The following is a 21,772-nucleotide window of genomic DNA, read 5'->3' as shown; positions in this document are numbered from 1 at the left end:
TCTAATTAATGTCGACTTTGGAAGTATTAAAGCGCAGGAATCCTCAATTTCTGAATACAACAGACTAAGAAGCATTTACCGTTCAGACTTGTCAAAAATTGTAACATCAAAGCTTACGAGAAAAACCCATAGAGATAGGGAGTGGGCTTTGAGAAAAACTGTAGCTGAAGCTCAAGAAGTAGTACCGGAAAAGAAAAAGAGGGTGACTACTTACAAAAATAAGAAAAGGACTATCTACAAATAGAAATGAGATGCCATCAAAAACATAACTTGTAAAAGAAACCAAATCTCGCAACTCATTTCTTCTATGGTAAAAAGTTGCGAGATCCATGTAATACCAAGTCGGTCAATTTGTTCAGTCCCTACTTAAGGGTCCTTCTGTCTTAAGTTATTACGTAATTAGCTAACCTAACAACATCTTATAGTGACCATATCAATATTAAAAATCTTTTATGGTTTAAATAAATAGATTGACTTGACAATCACACTAAACAATCTAATTTAATATGTTAATGTAATCTAATTTAATGTAAAGATACATTGTGTTTTCATGTGATGGCCAAGTCAGTCTATTTATTTAAACCATAAAAGATTTTTAATATTGATATGGTCACTATAAGATGTTGTTAGTTTAGCTAATTACGTAATAACTTAAGACAGAAGGACCCTTAAGCAGGGACTGAACAAATTGACCGAGTTGGTATTACATGGATCTCACAACTTTTTACCATAGAAGAAATGAGTTGCGAGATTTGGTTTTTTTACAAGTTATGTTTTTAATGGCATATGTATATACATATGACAGAATTACAATATTAAGTAGCAAAATAGAGCTTGGCGACATGGCGATGGATTTAGCTACTTTGGCGACCAAATAGAATTTACCGTACAAATTTAATTAATATTTAAAAAAAAACTGTATTAACATCAAGTATCATCCACTACAAGTTTAAAAAAATGTATTTGAACTTGAGTGGATGAATAAAAAGTATTTTATAAACAATTAAACATTTGAACAAGATATATATATAGAGAGAGAGAGAGTGTGAGCTAATAGTAAGAATTGAATTATATAAATCATGCTTTTCTAAAATTAATTGTCTTTCTATTCGTAGGTATCTTCACTTTGCTTTAAGCTTCTTAAAGATGCAGTTGGAAATCGTAAAAAGGAATTTGATGAGTTAATAAACAATTTAGATTTATTAGAGGCCACTGAAGTTGAGGACTTTGACAATGAAGTAAATTCTTTATTTATGTATACTTATTTTATAAAATTTTATATATATTTCTTTAATATGCTCTTGTTTATATTTCTCATGTTCTGCCTTCATTAATTAAACTCCAGTGTTTTTTTAATTATTCTTTCCTTTAATTAATATTAAGAGATTTTGATGTTTTTCATTTCATGTGTTGAAAAATATATGAAGATATAAATGTAAAATCATGCTTTCAGAATTTGCCACTTTTCATAAATATATTTATTCAAAGACTTTTTTTTTTTAATGAAGCTATATTTGTTATAGTTGAGAAATTACAATAACTTCTAAAACTAATAAGATTTAAGATTTTTTTCTGGTATTATTTCTTTTCACATTTCTTTAAACAAGGTATTTTAGATTTCTAATTGTAGTGGATGGTGGTGGTCCATATAATTTAAAAATTGTTCTTTTTTTAATGCTTGTCTGTCTGAGAACAGGATAACTCATAAATGAAACAAGACTGGCAAATGAATTTTATATATGATTTTTATACTAAACTTGTAGGTGTTTAACAAAACTAAAATAAGATGCTTTAATGTCAGCCAATTTGGTGGAATCATGAAAATGAAGTTATATCCAAACAGTTTATCTGAAAACAAATATAACCAATATTCTGAACAAACCAGCTGGTTGCCTGAGTGACTACTTATAAATATATTTCAGAAATTATTTTTAATAAACAATACTTGCATAATTAAAGAAACACGGTACTACAAATAATATGAATATCTATGTATGGAAATTGAAGCAATGATTTAGATTAGCGATTTTTACTTCACATCAGTCTTAGTTTTTATTGTTATCTATTTTGTATAATCTAAACATTGCCGGTAGAAAAATCTAAGGGAAAAATAACTTTTGCTCATTATGTTAATTGGAGTGGCACAATAAAATTTTTATAAATAGCATCATTTCAATTATAAATACTTTTGAAATGTTGTACAGCTCTTGAAAAACTGTTTCACACAATAAATTTATGCCTTATAAAATAATAATTTTTAAGCAGCCAAGATGACCATAGCATTACAACAGCTTTTAAAACTTATGTGATCTTCCAGATTTTGACATAGATTTAAGAGATAAACTTCTTTTAATTTTGTAGTGTTCTTCTTTGTGCTAATTGAAGTTATTTTTTTGTATTTACACTTGAATAATCATTTGCTATTCTCTTGATATCTGTATTTTTAGGATTAACTGAAAAAGAAAATATTGTAAGCATATTTTTATTTTCCAGCATTTTGTTAAATTAGTTTTATATATAAGAACATTATCTGGGATTTCTTTGTCATTTCTTTTAACACTTTTAAAATTATTAACACCAATTCTTTATGTGATAAGTTAGCATAAATATTTTTGTTTGTATTGTTTATAGGGCATTGAACTCGTTAATAACTGTAAAGATGTTTTTCTTACAAGCATTGTTATAAGAGAAAGAGAAATACAAATTCTTGAAAATGAAATGGAGAAAGGCTTCAATTTTTCTACTGTGCAGGTATTTCGAATTTAAATCATATAAATGTTAAATTTAATTTCTAAATTACTTGCAACATTACTTCTGATTATATGGATTTAACTGTTAATTTTACTGTTTTATTTTTTAGCATTCACAAGTTCTTGTGACATTGAAAGACATATTTTATGCAGCTCTTGAACTTGAGAAACAATGCTATGAAAAAGTGCTCTTAAATGAAGATAAGGAAATTAGCGATGATAATAATAAGAATGAGGCAAGTATACTTATTGTTATGAAGTATCCTGAATTAATAATGTGTAATGATAAATTGAGTAGTTTAATTTATTTAATTAATTTTAATTTATATTTTATTTTGAGTTACAAAATTATTTATAACTTATAAATAATTTTGATCCTCTTTTAAAAAGCATTTTGTGGGATTTAAAGAATTAATAATTTTTTTTCCATAGTTATAAATTTACTATTAAAAAAATCATGAATTAAAATTTTGTAGTGCCTTATCATTATTTTCTGCTGTCATTTAAGGCAGTGGCATATCATAGTGGAGATGGTAGTGGCATGAATTTTGGAGGACATCAAAATTTCACAATAAATAATAATATCTTGTATTCCAAATTAAAGCTTAGAGATAGAAACTGATATATCATCGATTTTTTTTCTGCAGCCCTATACAGAAACTTAGACAATATCAGAAAATGGAACGATGGAAATATGCATTTGTTTCTCATTCAGCAAAGCCAGGAAATTGTTTGACATATAAATACTAACTTCTCCGAAGTGTCAACATTCCTTTGCTCAGAGTGGTGGTCTTTAACAATGAAAAGAGAGTCGAGGGAAGGGTATTGCCTCATATTGACTAACTGTGGAAATATTTTACATATATGGATTGCCTGTTCTCATTCCAAAATATTATTATTGCACTTTAGTTGCTGTTTGCTTGAGAATATAAACATATCAAATAGACCAAAGCTCTGCTCATCTGATTGATTTAATACTTGGTGGAAAATGAATTCTAAAGTTTCATTTCATGAATCAAATGTGTTACACAACCAAAATTGTTGCAAATGGAAACAGTCTTTAAAAGGGCTAGCTATTAACAAGAAAGAGAAAAACCTTGTAATAAAAAAACAACAACAAAGAAATTGGCAAGATATATTTATCAGAATATTTGATGCTGTAAGATTACTTTAAAAGCAAAATTTGGTCTCACATGGTCACTGAGAAAGTGATATATTTGTACCTTGTATAATATACACAGCAGCAAATTTATTTCGGCCAGAAGATTCTTTAAAATTTTTGTAAATTTTGGAATAATTTTTTATTTTAAATATCTAATTAAGGGGATGGCAAATTTGGCCTACATATCGGGCAGCTGAAACCCACAATATGCTACTGCTTTAAAGGACTGAAAGTTCCAGATATTCCTTTTTAAACAACTTTTTAACTATCAATATTCTTTGTGTACTACAAGAAAAGTGAAACGCAATTTCATTATTTATTATCACTTTTTGTGGTATAAATTCAGTAAGTATTCAATAACGAACAAACCATAATACACAGAATTTGAAATATAGTTTTTTTCTTCCAAAACCTTAGAGTGAATTTTAGTTTTACAAAATACATTGTTAGAAGGTGATTCTATAATAATATCTGATAATTTTTAGTGACCAGTTAGTTTGCCAAGGATATTGGTTATATTTAATTTCAATTAAATTGTTTAGGCATAACTTCATGCCCATAATACTGTTAGTCATGACAGCTGAGTCATATAAATTGCTTTACATATATTTTGTCCATTCTGTATATGAATCTTCCTAATGGAGACTAATCCCATGACATCATAACATTAAAAATCTGGTTCATCTATCACCTAACTTTTGCACTAGTGTAAATTCACTTTTTCACTTGCATTGTAAATGATAGAGATATTAAATTCTCCTTTTTAACTTTTAACGATGGAAGAAAATCGCATGATTAAATATTTAATGAAACAATAAAATCAGCTTACATCTCAACAATATAATCTATTGTTAAAAATTAGGCAAAATAATTTTTTAGAAATTGTCGAAACTCAGAAAATAAAGTGACAGATATTAAATTAATATCATTGAAAATGTAATATTTTGAATTTTAAGGTGACATTTTTGTACTGTAATATTTTTAGAAGTTATTATGGTAAAATTTCAAAATTTTGCTTAATTTTTAATTAATGAAAATTATTTTTAAAATTTCAAAAAGATTGTTCTTAGATGCACTTTTCTGCCCTGAAAAGTATATGAATACTAAATTTGGGAGCTCTAGATCAAATTGTCAGGGCACACATACACAACACACACTTTCATCTTAATTATTATTAGAAATCAGTCATGCATTATTTGTATTTAATTCGATAACTGTGCAGTAAAGTGCTTTTGATTCAATTTTTTCATTTTTAAATCAAATTAGAAGGAACTTTTAAAATTGCAGTGACGTTTCATTAATAATGTTAATATTAAAGAGTTCAGAAAATAATATTTTTTGAATACTTAATTTATTATAAATTATATTACTCTTCAGGATTTATTTATTTATATTTTATTTCTTTCTTTATTCATTTATTTATTTTCTTTATTTATTCATTATATTTATTATGAGGGGCATTTCCCCAAACGTTTACATATCCATGAATTAGATTATTATTATCTTTTAATTCAAAATAAGAAAAAAAGAATTAATATGATTTGCAGGTTTTGCCTGTTGTGTACACTTTAAAGGATCTCTTTGATGTTGTATCATTTGGATTAAAACAGAAACGAATTGAGAAGTCTGATGATCCCACAGGAGATAAAGTAACTGAAATTATTAATTTAAATCTAAAATTATCTACATTTGTTTCTAAAATAATTATAAATATTCCGTAGTCATTTTTAGACTATTCAGATAACTATATTTACTAACACTAATATTATATTAATCAAATTCATTGCAATGTATAATGGTGTTAAGTAAATTTTTGCACTTATATATGTTTGCAGTATGTATGATGATTTAAATTAAATTAGTAGATTAATTTGTTCTATCGTTTGTCATTACTTATTTTAGTACTTACGAAAGAAACAACTGATATTTTTCATTTATTAGCTTTAATAAATTAATTTTCTTGTCTTCAATATGTCTTATAACGAAATGTACTTTATTTTTACCTTGTAATTAAACTTTATAGTTAGTTTTAAATTCCAGTGCAATCTTTTGACCCATATATGTTTTAAGATGGCAAAGTTTTGTTTTATTTTTATGTTTAATATTATGACACTGTGTGCCAATTTTCTGTTTCCAATAATTAAAAAATAATATTAAACACGAGAAATTTATTTATTTGATACATTATAGATACATATGCCTCTTGTAATTTAAAAAAAAAAAGAATTGAAAAAGAGAAAGGGCAGCATTTTTTTTTTTTGTGTGGTTTCAAACTGTTTGCCACAAAAATTTACAAAACTCATTCATACTATCTTGTTTGAAATTTATACCCCTAAAGTATTTTTCTTTTCATGCAACAAAGAAAAAAATTAATATGAACCAATTTTCCACTTTTTTTCCCTCTATTTTATGGGTTAAGAATTGAACCAGTGTGCAAGCTAATTTTGATTCAGAGATTTCATTTTTATATTTTTGAATCAATTTTTTTTCTGTTAGTAAAATTATTGTTCTATTCTGATTGATATGTTGGTAAACAGTATGGATAGGAGAGATCACACTGGAAGGAAACAAATCATTTCATTCTTAAGCAATCTGCCAATATGCATATATTTTTATACTGCATTTTTCGTGAGTAAATTTGACAAACATCTATGAGATATGATTAAAAGTCGGTCTAGATGCGCATGTAATGTTGGTTAATATATTTGCTAAAAAGGGAAAGGTTTTACATAATTGAAGCATATCTGAAATTCAATAAGTGAAATTGCCTTTTTTTTGTTTTTGTTTTTTTCCTGAGAATTAAATTTTATTTTACATTAATTTTAAATAAAAGAGTTGAAAATTTTTTTCAAATAAAGTTAGGTACATATTATGAATAATTAAAGAGAAAGAAATAAAGCAACATCGTTCTGAATGTATTAGAAACAAATGAAAAATATCACGGAAATTTCTTTAAAAACTGAAGTTGACAGAGAAATTCAAACAGCAGAAATGCTGGAGACCCTTCCAGATTTTTTTTTAATTCAGATTTTTTTTAATAAAAAAATGGGTTTCTAATTTTAATTATGCTATTAGAAGTGCATATTTTTTTTAAAAAAAATATTTTCTAGCTTTTAACTTTTAATTTTCATAGTCATGATTCATCATTATAATTATTCTGAACCCATGTATCTTATTTTTTCAGAATTTATCCTCAAATAATGCTAACTCATGCATTATCAAAATTTATTTGAAATTAATCAATTATTTGATAGTTTAGTTTTAACAATGTTAAATATATCTTTAGAAACACTAAATTGTGCAGCATTTCAGAAAATTATCAGACAGAATTATAACATTTATTGTAAAATTCTACATTTACAAAGATGGAATTAAATAAAAATGTTTTAAAAATCATATAATTTAAAACAGTTTTATGTCTAATGTTTAATTTCAATGATGAGTCTACAAAAAATTATTTTTATTTATTCTGAATAATTTTTTATAGTTAGTTTAATTAGCAAGTATCAATGTTCATTTTAGATTATAAGTATTTATTAGTATGTATTTTTTTCAGAATCTTAGAGATCAATCATAACACATTTAATAATAAATAATTCTCAGACTTTGCAGATCTATACTTCTCTTGAAGAATTTCTTTTGGTGGCTTTTGATTTGAAACAGAAAGCAATGGAAATACCTCTTGAAGTATTGAAGTCAGAATTGGAGAAAGTTTTATCTAATTTGATATCCAAAATAAAAGAGAGAGAGATGCAGCGAATTTCAGAACGTAAAAGACATCTGAAGGTTTAAATAAATTTGTCATTGATAATATCTTTAATGAAATAGTTTTAAATATTTAATAAGTTAAAATATTTAATAAGTTTTAAATATTTAAATAAGTTAATGATAATATTTAGCAAATAAAAATAAAATTTACTGTGTGATAAATTATGGAGAAAAATAAAAAAAATAATTAAGTTACTATTTTTATTTTATGATTTAATATTTAAGAACTGTTTTGTTAAAATCTAGTAAGATTTTTTTTATATTCTTAACCAATAATATTTAATAGATATTTCATAGATTAATTATATTTAATAGATAAATTATCAATTGATTGATTTGAAGAATTACAGCAGACGCTTTGTTTAAGTGGATAATTACAGCAGACGCTTTACAGTGGATAATTTTGCATGCTATATGCTCATTCTGAATGCTTATTAACTTTTTTGAAATACTTGTCAAAATGCCTTCTTCAATGTAATTTATGGTAATAATTCAAAAGTTTTAAAAATTAAATAATTTTCGCAACTTTTGAAATTGTGACTATTAAAGATCAGACAAAAAAGCTTTTTCTTGCATAAATAAAAAAAGTAATAATACCCATTTATTGCTTTATGGAAGATAAGATTAAAATGATTAAAGAGCCATTAATGTATATTTTTCTTATAGTTGAAAAATTAGTGCTAAGATGTTTATATATATATAGTGGATTTGCACTGAATATTATAGCTTTAGGAAAAAATAATTTTTTTAAAATTGTGCATTATACAGACTAACTATAATTATATTCCGATAAATTTTGTGTAAACAGTATACTTCCAAGTATCCAGTCTATTATGGTGGAAGGGTATACCAAATAACAAAAACAACAACAAAGAAACACAACAACAGATATTCCGGAGTTCTAGGAATTCATATTTTTATTCATGAAATAGCAGAAGACCAAATTTTTATTCCAAAACTCATTGTTATAATACATATTTTGTCACTTCTTATTGAATACTAAGCCTCCCCCCCCCATTTATCTCAAGCCATGTAGAATATGAACATGGCTGCAGCCCAGAGAATCATAGAAACAGTTGCCCGGTAAGGTTTTGAGTTAAAATAGATAGCTCTGTACTGGTAGTTTATATATGTTTATATACTGCACTGCGTGTTTCAAGAATTATATAAAAGTAACTTGTAAGATATTAATTGTTCACATTTTGACATAAATTCTGTAATGTCTAACTTAAATTCAGAAACATAAATAAAATATCAACGTAAAATGTATGCTAATTCTTAAAAAAATGAATCAAACTGGTTTTATTTTTCATGATAAATGATTACACAGATATGAAAGGATAACCATAAGATAAAAAGTCAAATCTTGAAGTTTTTAGTTTTTGAAAAATTTCATTGTGTAACTGTGTAATGCAGAAAAATTTTCTCATCACAGTTGTATAACTGCTGCTCAGCTTCCAATGCTGTGGCAGCGTCACTTATGTAATACCTTGCCTTCCTCATTTAATTATTATAAAAGAAAACTAGGCTGGATAGTATGGAAGACAGCTAGTTGCAAACCGGATACTCGGGACTGTACTGTGCATATATATATATTTGTTCATTTGAACCTTATACAATTCCACATCCTTTTGCAGAAATGAATGAAATTCGACACTCATGTTCGTTAGCAACTAGAAGGATTAACTATGCCATTAAAAAATGGCTATGGTTCCTTTAAGAAGATAGAATAACGTTTTTCCATCATTATTTTGAGATATATTATTACACCACCTTAAAATTAACTTGTGAATGATTTAATTTCATTTCTGTGCAATTATCTCTTCGATTTTTTAAATAATTTTTTCAAAATTATTTAAAAAATCGAAATTTTGTTAATTTTTTCAAAATTAGATGAAAAACAGTTTTATTTTAGTATGACTATTTCATTAAATTTAATCAATTTCTCATATTTAATTTCAATACAATTTATCATAATTCCTTTTTTTTTTCTTTCAACTATTTTACTGCTTTTTTTCATGTATTCACTTGCTTGCTTTGGAAATGTTAAGTTTTTTTTAATTTATTTATTCGCTTTTATTTTTATTTCTTGATACATTTTAATATACAAGCTGTTAAAATTTCTTTTACTTTTCACTTAATTTTGCCTCACATTTTAGCATTTTCCAATTTGTATTATCTTATTTGATATATTATTTACTTTATTCAAGGTTGTTTTTTAGCATAAGCTCAATTAATAAGATGTTATTTCATTGGATAAATTTGTCTTTTGTTGAGTTTTTACATATTTTATTACACCAGCTTTGAAGTTTTATTTTTTTTAAGCCATCAATGGATATTTTCTTCTAATTTTGACAAAATACAGATTTTTAGTCTTTTTTTTAATATTTTGGTATCGGGAATTCATGATATTTAATATAGCTTCATATTAATTAGAATTCATCTTCAGAATATCTTTAAAAAATATGTTATTTCCCCTGTTATTCTCATGTTATTAGGACTCAGAATGAAATCCTGATTTGTGAACATTTGATGAAACATTAAAGATTTCATTATTATGGTTTCTAAATCTGTATAAGCATGAATATCGATTTCAAAATGAGCATAGAACCAAAAATAATTCAACAACAAATGAATAAACACAACAATAATATTTTGTGTGTGTTTATAATATATAATGGTAGTTATTTTCATGAAATTTAGCATTCAGTTGAGTGCATGCTGCATCTTATTCCATGCAATTTTTTTATTTAAATGTACCTGAATTGTAATTGTTGCAATTCTAATTAAATCAAAGAGTTATTAGATATTTAAAATCAAAGAATCTTTTAAATTGGCCTTTTTAAAAATTGTCAGTATCAACTTAAAGAATTCATATTCCTATATTGCTTTCTAGAGGAAAAACTCCCAAGTAAACTTTACATATATGTGGCAAATAGTGGGACTAAGAAAATTTTCTTATCTGAAATTAATTGATGATTATTCAGAGTTGAGGACTTCAGATTATCTGAAAGTGTTAAATATAACCATATGAAAACTGTATGACTTAAATTTATATGTATTTTGCTTTCTCTGTATTAAAAACTGCAGGCAGAGTTATGGGCTTAACTGCTAATTGTATATAAGAAAGTATATTACTGAATGAGAAGGAAAAAAAATATTAATCATATTAGTTTTGCCAAAAAGAAAGTCATTATCAGCTTACGTTTCTTGTTGTAGAAATTATAGTTATTCTGCAAGACAAGATTTTATAATTAAAGTTATTTAATTGTGTTATATAGAAGTTCAGAGTGCTCACCATGAGAAAGAAATTATCATAGCAGTCTCCTTTTCTTTAAAAAATGCTTTTAGGCCTTTTGAAAATAATATGAAAATAAAATAACAAATATACTTTTTATATCATTTAAAGTTTTAAGGTATTTTAATGCAATAATTTAGATTCACATTTATTATTTTTATAGGCTTTGAAGATTTCCAATTCCTGGAAAAAAGTTTTTCTTACTGCTGCTGAGATTCGAAAGGCTGAAATCATGAAAGTGATTCCAGCTAAAATTAAGGAGGAAAAGGAGGAAGAAGCTATCATAAGAATGTTGAAAAGTGATGAACGACTTAATGTGGACAATGAGGCTTGTTCTTATTGTTTAATAACTGCCTATTTGTATAAATAAGATTTGTAACTTATAATTTTTTATAAAAGTTATTTTAAAATGGATGTGAAAATGAAAATTTTTTTAAACAAATAACTTATTAAGTCTGTTTTTATTATTTACATAAAGAATTTTACAAAATAAATTTTGTTAGTTCTTAATTATATTTTTATTAAGAAATTTTTATTGAAATATAAACTGATATAATCATTAAAATATATTTTATTCTAATCTAACTTTTATAAACTGCATTTTCTTTCATAAAACAGGGCAGACAGTTGTCAACATCATGGAGAAAAATATTTATTCATGTTAATGACATGAAAAGAAGAGAAATTGAACAAATAAAACAGCTTCTGTATGAAACTGAAAATAGCAATTTCAATGAACAAGTAAATTTTATTTTTGAAATAATAAAATAATATTTTGTTTTGTGCAAAATTAATGATTACTTAAAGGTGAACTAATCTGCAGTTAGTGACGTTTTTATTAAAATCAAATTTATATTTTAGTATTCAGTTATTTGATTAATTATCTTTATAAATCAAATTTGAAATAATTCTGACAGCTACAAAATAAAGATGAAATGAGATCTTAAAGGATATATAGGCTTGAATTGTTTTTAAAAAATGAGAGGGAGGATTATATTTTTTTTAATGAAATATGAATAAAATTGTGAATATTTTAATATTTTCAATGTAAATGAATCATAAAATAGTAAATAATTCTTACTATTAATTAAAAATTAGTTTTTGTGATATTGTTGGAATTAACAGTATATCAGATAAACAAATTTTATGAAACCTTCTGGTCCAAATTTGCAAAATAATCAGCTAAAAATAAAAAATAAAAAGTCATTGCATATCTTTATGAAAGCAAAATTGGATACTGTTATGTTAAATTTGATGCATTATTAACAATTCTTACTTGACTGAAAAAATATCTGGCTGCTTATATTTGATTAATTTAAAAACTTCCCAACTGAATCATTCAATATATTTAATATAATTACCCAATAAAGACCAATTTTAAAATAAAAAATTAAAGTTATAATTTTGTAATATTTTGTATTTTGGTTTAACAATACAAAATATGTTGGATTTTTTCAAATTAGTTCTTTCACTATAAAAAGTTTGCTATGCAATGGATTTTTAAAAAAAATTTATTAGTAAAATTGACAAATTAAATTTGGGTGGATAGTAATATGTATTTACGTATAGTTTTCAATAGTGGATTCATGAAATAGAGTTGGTTTTTAATTGTTTAACTATGCCCAGGCTGCCAATATACTTTTTATAAAAGGTATCAAAAATATTTCAAGTATTTAAGTCAAATTATATAATTTTTTATTCATTACATTGTGAAGAAGGCATAAATATATGCATGGAATTGTTTTTTTTTCTTTTTAAAAATAGATATTGGAAATATATGAAATTTATTTCAGTAATAAATTTCTTAATCATGCTTCAATCAGTACATTAGAAAGACAGTATTTAGAAGAAAAAAAATCTATAAAATGGAAATTTTGCACAAAATTAATAAAGATTATTGACTTTGCTTTTGAATTTTTAAGCTTTTATTATAAACTAGGTGCCTTTGGTGATCATTTGATTTGTTTGGATTAATGGTTATTAAAATTTACAATTAAATGTATTAGGTAACTTGATTTTAATAACTTTAGCCGCAAAATTTTTTTAAGTTTCAAATTTTAATAGTTATATAACTTAAATTATTTTAATAGTCTTAAATTTTTTTTTTTCATTTTACCATGTATTTTCCTCATTTTCTGTCAATTTCCTCAAAATTTGAATTTTAATTTGAAGCATAAGTGATTAAAATTCAACAAATAGAAAAAACTTTTTTTTTTTTTTGCTGAAATCTCAAATTTGACAATGTATTTGTGTTATATTTTTCAATTACAAATGATCTATAAAGGTGTTTTTGATGTTTCATTATTGCACATTTCATTATAATGTATAAATAATTCAAGTTAATAAATTTATCTTGATAGTTCTTCTAAAATTGTTTAAAACTGAATCAAAGTACTGACCATAGTGATAATTGCAATATATTAGTTCAATAAAAATCTAGAAAAATCCAATAGTGAAAGATGTTTCTTGTAATTGTTGATCATGACTAATAAAAATAATAATGAATGAAAAATTAAACTTGCTAAGAGAAAATTATTTTAGATTGATGAAAGATCCTTAAGTTCAGAAATCAATATGCATTTGCATTATTGACCTTTTAAAATATTTAACTTATTTTAACTATTTCTTTGCTGTTGATAAAATTTCTGTAGGAAAATTTGAAAATTCAAAAACAAATAAAACATCATAGTAAATAATTATAGTAATGTTTTAGAAATAAAATTAACGTAATAATAATACATATAATCATTGCCTATCAATATATTTTTTCTTTCATTAACCAAGGAAATTTTTAGTAAAAATTTATTGAAGAAATTTATTTAAATATAAAAATGCTCAATTTTATAAAATTCTTTGAAAGCTCTTCTGAGTTTTTTTAAACATTACAAAAAGTCTTTTAAAAATCAGATTTTAATGGACTTAAAATTGTATGTGTGTTTTACTTTCTGGTGTTTATCATTAAATTTGAACTCTTTTATATTTTCTTTAAGTAAAATTTAAAATTTTGACAAAATTGTGAAATGTTTTTGTTTTTCACATCTTTTTACAGATAAAAGTGAAATTTTTTTCTGATAAGTAAATAATTTTAATATTAATAATATAAACTATAAACTAACAAGATAGAAAGATTTATTGTGCTGTTCTTGTCAATTTCAATGATTCACCAACTAGTTATTTAACTGTCCTGTTACCCACATCTAATTGGAAATGAAGCAGAATCGAAAAAGAATATACATAGAATTAAAGCAAAACTGAGATGGAATTAAAAGAACCAAAAATTTAAATTGTCAACAGTTCTATTTTAATTTTTGTTTCTAAATAAAAAAGAGCTAATGATATGCTAATTTAATAAATTTTTTAACTTTGGAAATGAATGATATTGTTTTCCTGTAGCTTTAAAGTTAATTGTTTGTGTAAAAGGAAAAAAAAAAAAAAAATTAAAAAATATCTTTGATGTTTTGTTGCCTTTTCAAGTCAGAATTTTATATATATTTTAGATTAGATTAGTTGATATATTTTTGTAATTGTATCTTTGGTGCTAATGGCATTTCCTCATAATATAAAATAAACAATTTATATATATTAATTTGAATTTATGATGATTTTCTTCTTGTCTGTGAAGGAGGAAAAACATGAAACTACTGGGATAGATACACTTGAAGAGGAATATTTACAAATCATTGGTGAGGAGGAAGAAGAATGTCCACATGCCGAGGTTAATTTCTTTTATCTATTCTTAGTCCTAAAAATTCAAATGCACCTCCATTTAATTTCTACACATTTTGAGTAGCTCACTGAATGTTATGATGTTTTTATGTATTTACAATGATATATTTATTTTCTGCAATTTTTTTTTGAATTTTTTGTTTATATTTTAAGATATATATTGTTAAAAATTCCCCCACCACATTTTTTTAGCTTCTACGTGTGATATCCACTTGCAAATCAATCTTTCAAATTGTTATTGAAAAAGGAACTGCAGAATTAGAGGAACTAGAACATGATATGAGACCAATATTTAATCCTGAGTATGATGAAGAAAATATTGAATATGAGGAAGATGAAGTAGGTTTAAATCTGTTGACTATTTTTGACAATGTATTTGAAATTATTATTCGATTTTTTCTATTTAAGTGTATTGATATATTGATGGTAAAATTAACTTGTTTTGAATGAAATAATTTTTATATATAAAAAACTATGTAAATTATAAGTATACAAGCGATTTTATCAAGCGAATAATCTTCATTTGTTTAAAGCTCCCTGAGTGAAGACTTAACCAATTTACAAACTCATCTGATTTTATCTTACTCAAAGGTGGTGGAGGTTAAAATTATCATTTCCCTCTATGATGAAGCTATTATTATCTATGATGAAGCTATTATATTATATTAATCTTCAATCATAAAGCTAGCATTTCCCTATATTAAAGCTTTATGATTGAAGATAGAATTCAGGCAAAATGGTATGTCATTAAAATGAGGAATTTCCATATTAAAGTTCTTCATAAATGCAACTCGTAGAAATTAGAAACAGAAAAGGGATTTTCAAACCCTAGCAGGTCCTTTTTAACATTTAAATAAATTTTGCCATATTTAAATAAATTAAAAAAAAACTTCTATGCTTACTTTCTTTTTTTATTTTGAAATTGTTTAAATGTATATGGATTAAAATTTAATAACTTGAAGAAAACTAATTAAATAACTAATTGTATGTCTTCATCAATTACAGTCCCTAGAGAAAAATATTTATTGAGCAACGTTTTGTAAAAATGGAAAGAAAGAAAGAAAAAGAAAATTTTCTGCAGCTTTGTACTCTTTAAATATTTTGAATGCATTTGATAATAATAATTTATTTATTTAAATATGGTAATGCAGATCTTATTGAATATTTATTTTGCAACAAATGCTGAATTATACCTTAGCAATAAAGTCATTATTTATATTTGCTTAAATATGCAATTAATTGTTTTTACTTGGAAGTTGAAAGGAATTTGAAAATGTTGCTTATATGATAAGAAATTTTCCTTTTTCTTTCAATTTGTCAAGAGGAAATTTATTTTGTTTCATAAAATGAAAAATTTCAATCAAATTTCATGTTTAAATCGCGTAAAAAAAATTTCGTCATCAACGTGTTAATTTTTTTTATTTCCACAATTCATCCTCAATATATTAAAGTTCATTTTTTTTTAAAGTTCAGCCGTGTGAAATATGCTTAATACGTTTTATCAAAATCAAACTAGCTGCATCTAATTTTATTATCCATTCCATTTATTGTCCCATTTATTATGCAAACAAATCTCTATATATCAAACTCGAGCATTCCTAGTGATAAAAATTGATATATAGAAATTTTGATTGTAAAAAAAAAAAAAAAAAAAAGCAAAATATTTAAATCTTTTCTTATTGGAACAATTTTGTATAAGTATTTTGGAGGAGTTAAAGAGGATCTAAAAGAATTGAACTATTAGTGAAATTTATTTCTAAAACTATATACAAGCTTATATACAATTTACAAATTTGTTTACTTACAGATATTAAATCTCTTGTAAAATTTTTAAGGGTAATACATCAAATAGAAGTCTAAACATTAATCTAAATTTTTATCATGAAAGACCTCTTTTATCATAAAAAAAAAGGTGTTAAGATGGTACTGTTGTGCAGCAATTAGAATTAATTCAAAATCTTTTTTGTGAACAAAGGGAACTATGTTTACTAACCTTTCTGAGCATTTTTTTTATTTTAATGTTAATTTTTCCATTTTTTTTCTTTTTTACTTGTAGTTAAATTGAATTAAAGAAATGTGATGTACTATTGAGTTTGGTAGGATTTCTAATATGAGTTTGGTAGGATTTCTAATATTCTTCAATAATATGAGGATTTTTTTTTTCAGAATAGTTGTTGTTCTCTCATGAATTAATTACAAGAGATTTCATATCTGTGGGGGAGGAGGATAAGATCACTTGAGACTATAATACTTATATACTTCCTATTGTTATACTTTTTATCTTCAAAATTTTTATGCATATGAATTATTGTAATCAGGAATAACTAAGTTCACTTCAATATAATAATGAAGCTGTCATATGTTTTTAACATTACTTTTTGTTATTGCAATCGAACAATGTAAAAATAGATTTATCAAGAAAAGTAGAGAAATAAATGAATAATTTTCATCGGCCATATTATTCCCATAGTAAACTGTCCTGTAAAATTTTAAATTTAAAAATAAAAGCAAAATTCCTATTGAAATCTTCCACCATTCCTTTTTATTCCACCATTCATCATTATTTGAGAAAATGTTTGAATGCATATGTCAGTATACATTTTGTATTCAGAAAAATCTTGATAAAAATCTTCAGCCACAGCTATTGCATAGTTTCCACTAATTATTTCCATCATTTTGCAAGCATAACTAAATAACCAGAATGATCTATATTTATTGTGCATGTATCATCTAAAACGTTTTTTTTTTATTTGTTATAATAGGATGTGTTTCATTAAAGTTGATTGACATGACTAGTCGATACTAGCATTCATTATAATGTTTTTAACTTGCTGAACATGACTAGTTAGCTGAAATAGTTTCTTTATTTGGTTTGTGGGCTTCAAAAATAGCCATGTCAAACAGCTTATCTTTAATGTATTTTATTTAAATAAGTCTCATATGTATGCGAAAAAATTTGTAAAATTAATTTGAAGGTAATGATAACCCAAAATTTTTATTAGTGGTTGGGAATAATAATCTGCAATAAACATCTCTATTAGATATTTGTAAACAGAAAACATATCTTAAAGGCCTGAAGCTTCCTTATTGCATTTAAAAACCATTTGAGCATGTGCAGGATATCTCAGATTGCCATGTTGCATTTCAGGAAAATTATAGGTTTCATTTGCACTCATTATTATATTGTATATTAAAAACTGTTACTTCTGTTCTTCATTAAAATGGTGTCTTTGTATTATAATTTAATGAAAGCCTCTTAATTTTGTATTTTATGTTCGTTTATTATTTTTTTTTGTTCATTTGGGAATAATTATTATAAACAATTATGTTACAGTACTTAAGCTGTAAATTAATGTATGAAAGTAATTTTTCAGATTATGCTGTAATTTTTCTTAGGGAAATAATTTTTTTTCTTCAATTTAGATTACTAAAGCTTTAAATAAAACAAAGCAAATCCTCCAAGATCATTGTGCTTATGTAAAGGAAAGAGAATCTACATTCACAAGTGCTATTGAAACTCTAATTTTTCTTGAAGATAATATTAAAACTCAAGTAAGTTTTCCTGGTTTAATCTTATAATTTTAAAGCATATCATTATCTAATTTATTGAGTCATTGCAGTGTTAATAAAATTCATTTTAACATAAAGTAATTTTCTATCGTTTTTTTAATTTTATTTTGTTTCTATATCAATTCTCTCAGTATTACTTGTGACATGACTCGGTAATGTGAATGTAATTAAATAGCATAAAATAAAGCTATGAAAATAAAATAAATAATATTGATTTTTCCAATTTTTTTATACAATAATATTGCCTGATGAATTACAAATGATAAAACATAAAATATCTAAAAGATGAAAGAAGAGAATATAATAAAGTTTGTTGCATATGAACTATTAAATGTTGTTATGGAAATTAAATTTATGAAATTAATTTTTGTGTTTCTTGATTTCCCAATCTGAATCCTTACCAAGTTAGCAAAAAAGTGGAACTTTTCCCTCAAGCCAGTAAAGAAAATATTTGAGCTCTTTAGGCAAACAATGAATTAAAAATGGTTGAAAACGTATTTTGATCATTTAGAAATGTTGAAATATAGATTGAAAAATGTGAACAATTTAAGAGAATTAAATTATTGGTTACAGGAATTTAATTTTAACTTAATATGGAAAAAAATGTTTGCTTTAAAAAAATCAAAAAAAAAATCAATAAGTTGAATTAGAGATGCATAACAAATTTCTTTTAAACATTTTTGTTTGTTTGTTTGATGGTGTATTTTTTTTCCCTTCTATATCTGCTAGCAGTGGTACTAGAGGCAAATTTGTGTGAAAATTCATTGAAACAATACAAAATATGAAAGAAAAAATTTCTAAATTAAATTTTAAATTTTGGTGCATTAAGACATCAGTACAATTGCCTGTGTGTGAAATTTAATGGTTGTAAATAAAATAGATTTAACTGGATAGGCTAGACATGCATTCAAATACTTTCTTTTGTAAGTTTAAATTTTAGTCTAGAGTGGAAAATTACGAATTCAATAAATTAATTATTTGAATGATTTTGATAAAGTTATCATAAATGTATTAACATAAGACAGTTTAAAACTTTGACATTAAAAAAAGTGTGTGACTATTAAATGTAGGAAAAATAAAAACATTGATTTCTTTTAAGATATAATTTTCCTTATATTTTAATGAAATTTTTGAGAGCTATTTTATTGTATTTTTATGAAAAATATGAATTGTTATGTCCATGGAACATATAAAAGGCTTTATTGAAAGATGAATTATCCTACACTCGATTAAGAATTTAAAAAATTAAACTAGTTGCAGCATTATTTTTCTTATGAAAAAATGAAAACATATTGCATTTCATTTCTCAAATTACTTTAAAATTTTAAAAATCAAGTTAGCAGAGTTTCAATATGTATTTATTCCTTATAAGAGGATTATGCATATTTTTTTTGTCAAAATTTCTAGCACATACCAATGAATATCTCTGAAAATTATATCATATATATATATATATATATATATATATATATATATATATATATATATATATATATATATATATATATATATATACATACAGATAGAGAGGGAGAGATAATTTTGTTTCTTCAAGTTCATGTAAAGTGAAAGTTATTTATTTTTAAAAGCTTATGGGTAGTAGAGAGAAAAAAAAAAAAAAAAGAGTTACCAAGAACTCAGTATTACATAAATATTGAATAATGCTTAGCTTGAGACATGAGATACCATCTATTTTCATTAATTTTATAAAACTCAGCTCCATGAAGCAAGTTCAAAGATCTCTTGCTGAAATTATCTTCCATTTGAATAGTTGATTATCTGGACGAATATTTATTTTTATTATTTATTAAGATTTTTTTTTCTTTTAACAAAATCATGCTGTTCTAGTTTTGAGGGCATAGAATGATATTATTATAAAAAAATATAATAAAGTTTGAGATCAGAAATGAATCCTTCAAATTAGCAAATCATTTTGCTCTTGAATTAATAAAAAATTTGCAAATTATTAAGAAAGGTTTCTTTTCACGAAAGGATTGTTGAAAGGGAGTAGAAATATTTTTGTTAGTTAAAGGTATTCAAAAATAAAAAAAAAATATTAATCATGGAGCATGAAATAAAGTTTTAGGTTCATTGGTCTGAAAGATAATTTAACTTGAATATTTTGAAATTCCTGAAGCCAATTTTTCTTATGTTCTCTAGTATTAATACCACTACTGGAGGAATAGTTTTAGGAAACAATATAATATCTTGTAAAAATGCCATAGTTTGTAATTTTGTATCCTTTGAAGTTATATAGTAAACTACCTTATAAATTTTAGACTTTCATAAAAAATGATTATAAAGAATGAAATATCAGTTCCTTTACTCTTTTTAAATTCAGTCCCACTTTTATAGTATTTCCCATTACTTTAAAGTAGTTTATCCATTCTTTTATTGCCAGGATAAAATAAATTACATTTTAATATAAAGCAAAAAATAATCATAAAATCTATCAAATTTTTCTTTAATTTAGTTTAATTATTTTCACAATTATTGCATATATTTTTTACCAATCTATATCCTTATTTTTACTGATTAGGAATAAAAGCTATTAACTTAAAAAATTATAATATTTTAAGGGAATTGGAAGCATTTCATCACCCTCTCCTTTTATATGCTATTTCTTGGTAATTAAAGATTTAGATTATGTAGAATATTGTTCATAAACAGTGTTTTGTAGTTTAAATATTTCCATTTAATAAACAAGTGCATAGTTAATCTTTTAATAAAACTAAATTGTCTTTCTTTTTTTTAAAACTTTGCAGAATTTTTAAAAAAAATTGTAACTTTTAATTATTTTAAAATCTTTTTTTTTAAAGAATGAGACATGAAGACATTCTTTTAATGTAATTGGTAAAAATTCAATGCAATAAAATATTTTTATTCATTCTGCTTTTTTTTATTAGGTTTCACTTGCTCAGGAAACAACAAAACGTTATTTACTTTTTCAATTAGATAAAGTAGAAAATGGGATAAAAGTACTCTCTGACAAAATGGAAACTTTAGACCATGCTTTCCAAGACTTAATGACAATGGTAAGTAAATGTTTTATGTGCTTTTAACGAAAGGAATTTGTTATAGAAAAATTAATATCGCTATGAAACCTGCTGTTTGTTTCATGTCAAATATACTCTTTTTTCTTCTTTTCAGCCATCTGAAGAAATTCGTCCTTTTACTGATCTTGTTGTTGAGGTTTTAAGCTCTGAAGATATTCACAGGTCTGAAGATAATCAAGATGAGAGTTCACAACTACAGCCATCTGTGAGAAAGCTTTTGTATTTCAATTCTTTTCACATAATATTGCTTTTTTTACTAAATTTAAGTTTCATTGGCCAAAAAATTTAATAATATTTAAAAAATATAACCTCTCTTTTTTCCCCATTATTTATTTGCATAATAGAAGTCCTTCTAATTTACTTGTTGAATATTACTCTAAGACTGATTATCTGTTGAATGTTATATAAGTTGAAATTCACCTATTCCTAAGAAGAATTATGT

General features: G+C 24.4%; 1 protein-coding gene across 1 annotated transcript in view; it reads left to right on the top strand.

The window, feature by feature from the left end:
* Positions 1-21,772, top strand: part of LOC129980747 (uncharacterized) — a 198,303-nt gene that overhangs the window by 33,740 nt on the left and 142,791 nt on the right. Inside the window, exons 21-32 of the mRNA XM_056091129.1 lie at positions 1,116-1,238; positions 2,632-2,751; positions 2,861-2,986; positions 5,460-5,561; positions 7,516-7,698; positions 11,142-11,306; positions 11,597-11,719; positions 14,601-14,693; positions 14,897-15,043; positions 18,128-18,256; positions 21,181-21,309; positions 21,425-21,535. Of these exons, the coding sequence (XP_055947104.1) occupies positions 1,116-1,238; positions 2,632-2,751; positions 2,861-2,986; positions 5,460-5,561; positions 7,516-7,698; positions 11,142-11,306; positions 11,597-11,719; positions 14,601-14,693; positions 14,897-15,043; positions 18,128-18,256; positions 21,181-21,309; positions 21,425-21,535 (1,551 nt within the window). The remainder of the gene's footprint in view (positions 1-1,115; positions 1,239-2,631; positions 2,752-2,860; positions 2,987-5,459; positions 5,562-7,515; positions 7,699-11,141; positions 11,307-11,596; positions 11,720-14,600; positions 14,694-14,896; positions 15,044-18,127; positions 18,257-21,180; positions 21,310-21,424; positions 21,536-21,772) is intronic.

Source organism: Argiope bruennichi, chromosome 8 (genome assembly GCF_947563725.1).
Source record: "Argiope bruennichi chromosome 8, qqArgBrue1.1, whole genome shotgun sequence".
Classification (NCBI taxonomy): Eukaryota; Metazoa; Arthropoda; class Arachnida; order Araneae; family Araneidae; genus Argiope; species Argiope bruennichi.
Note: the sequence above shows the minus strand (reverse complement) of the source record. Positions and strands in the feature narration are given on the sequence as shown.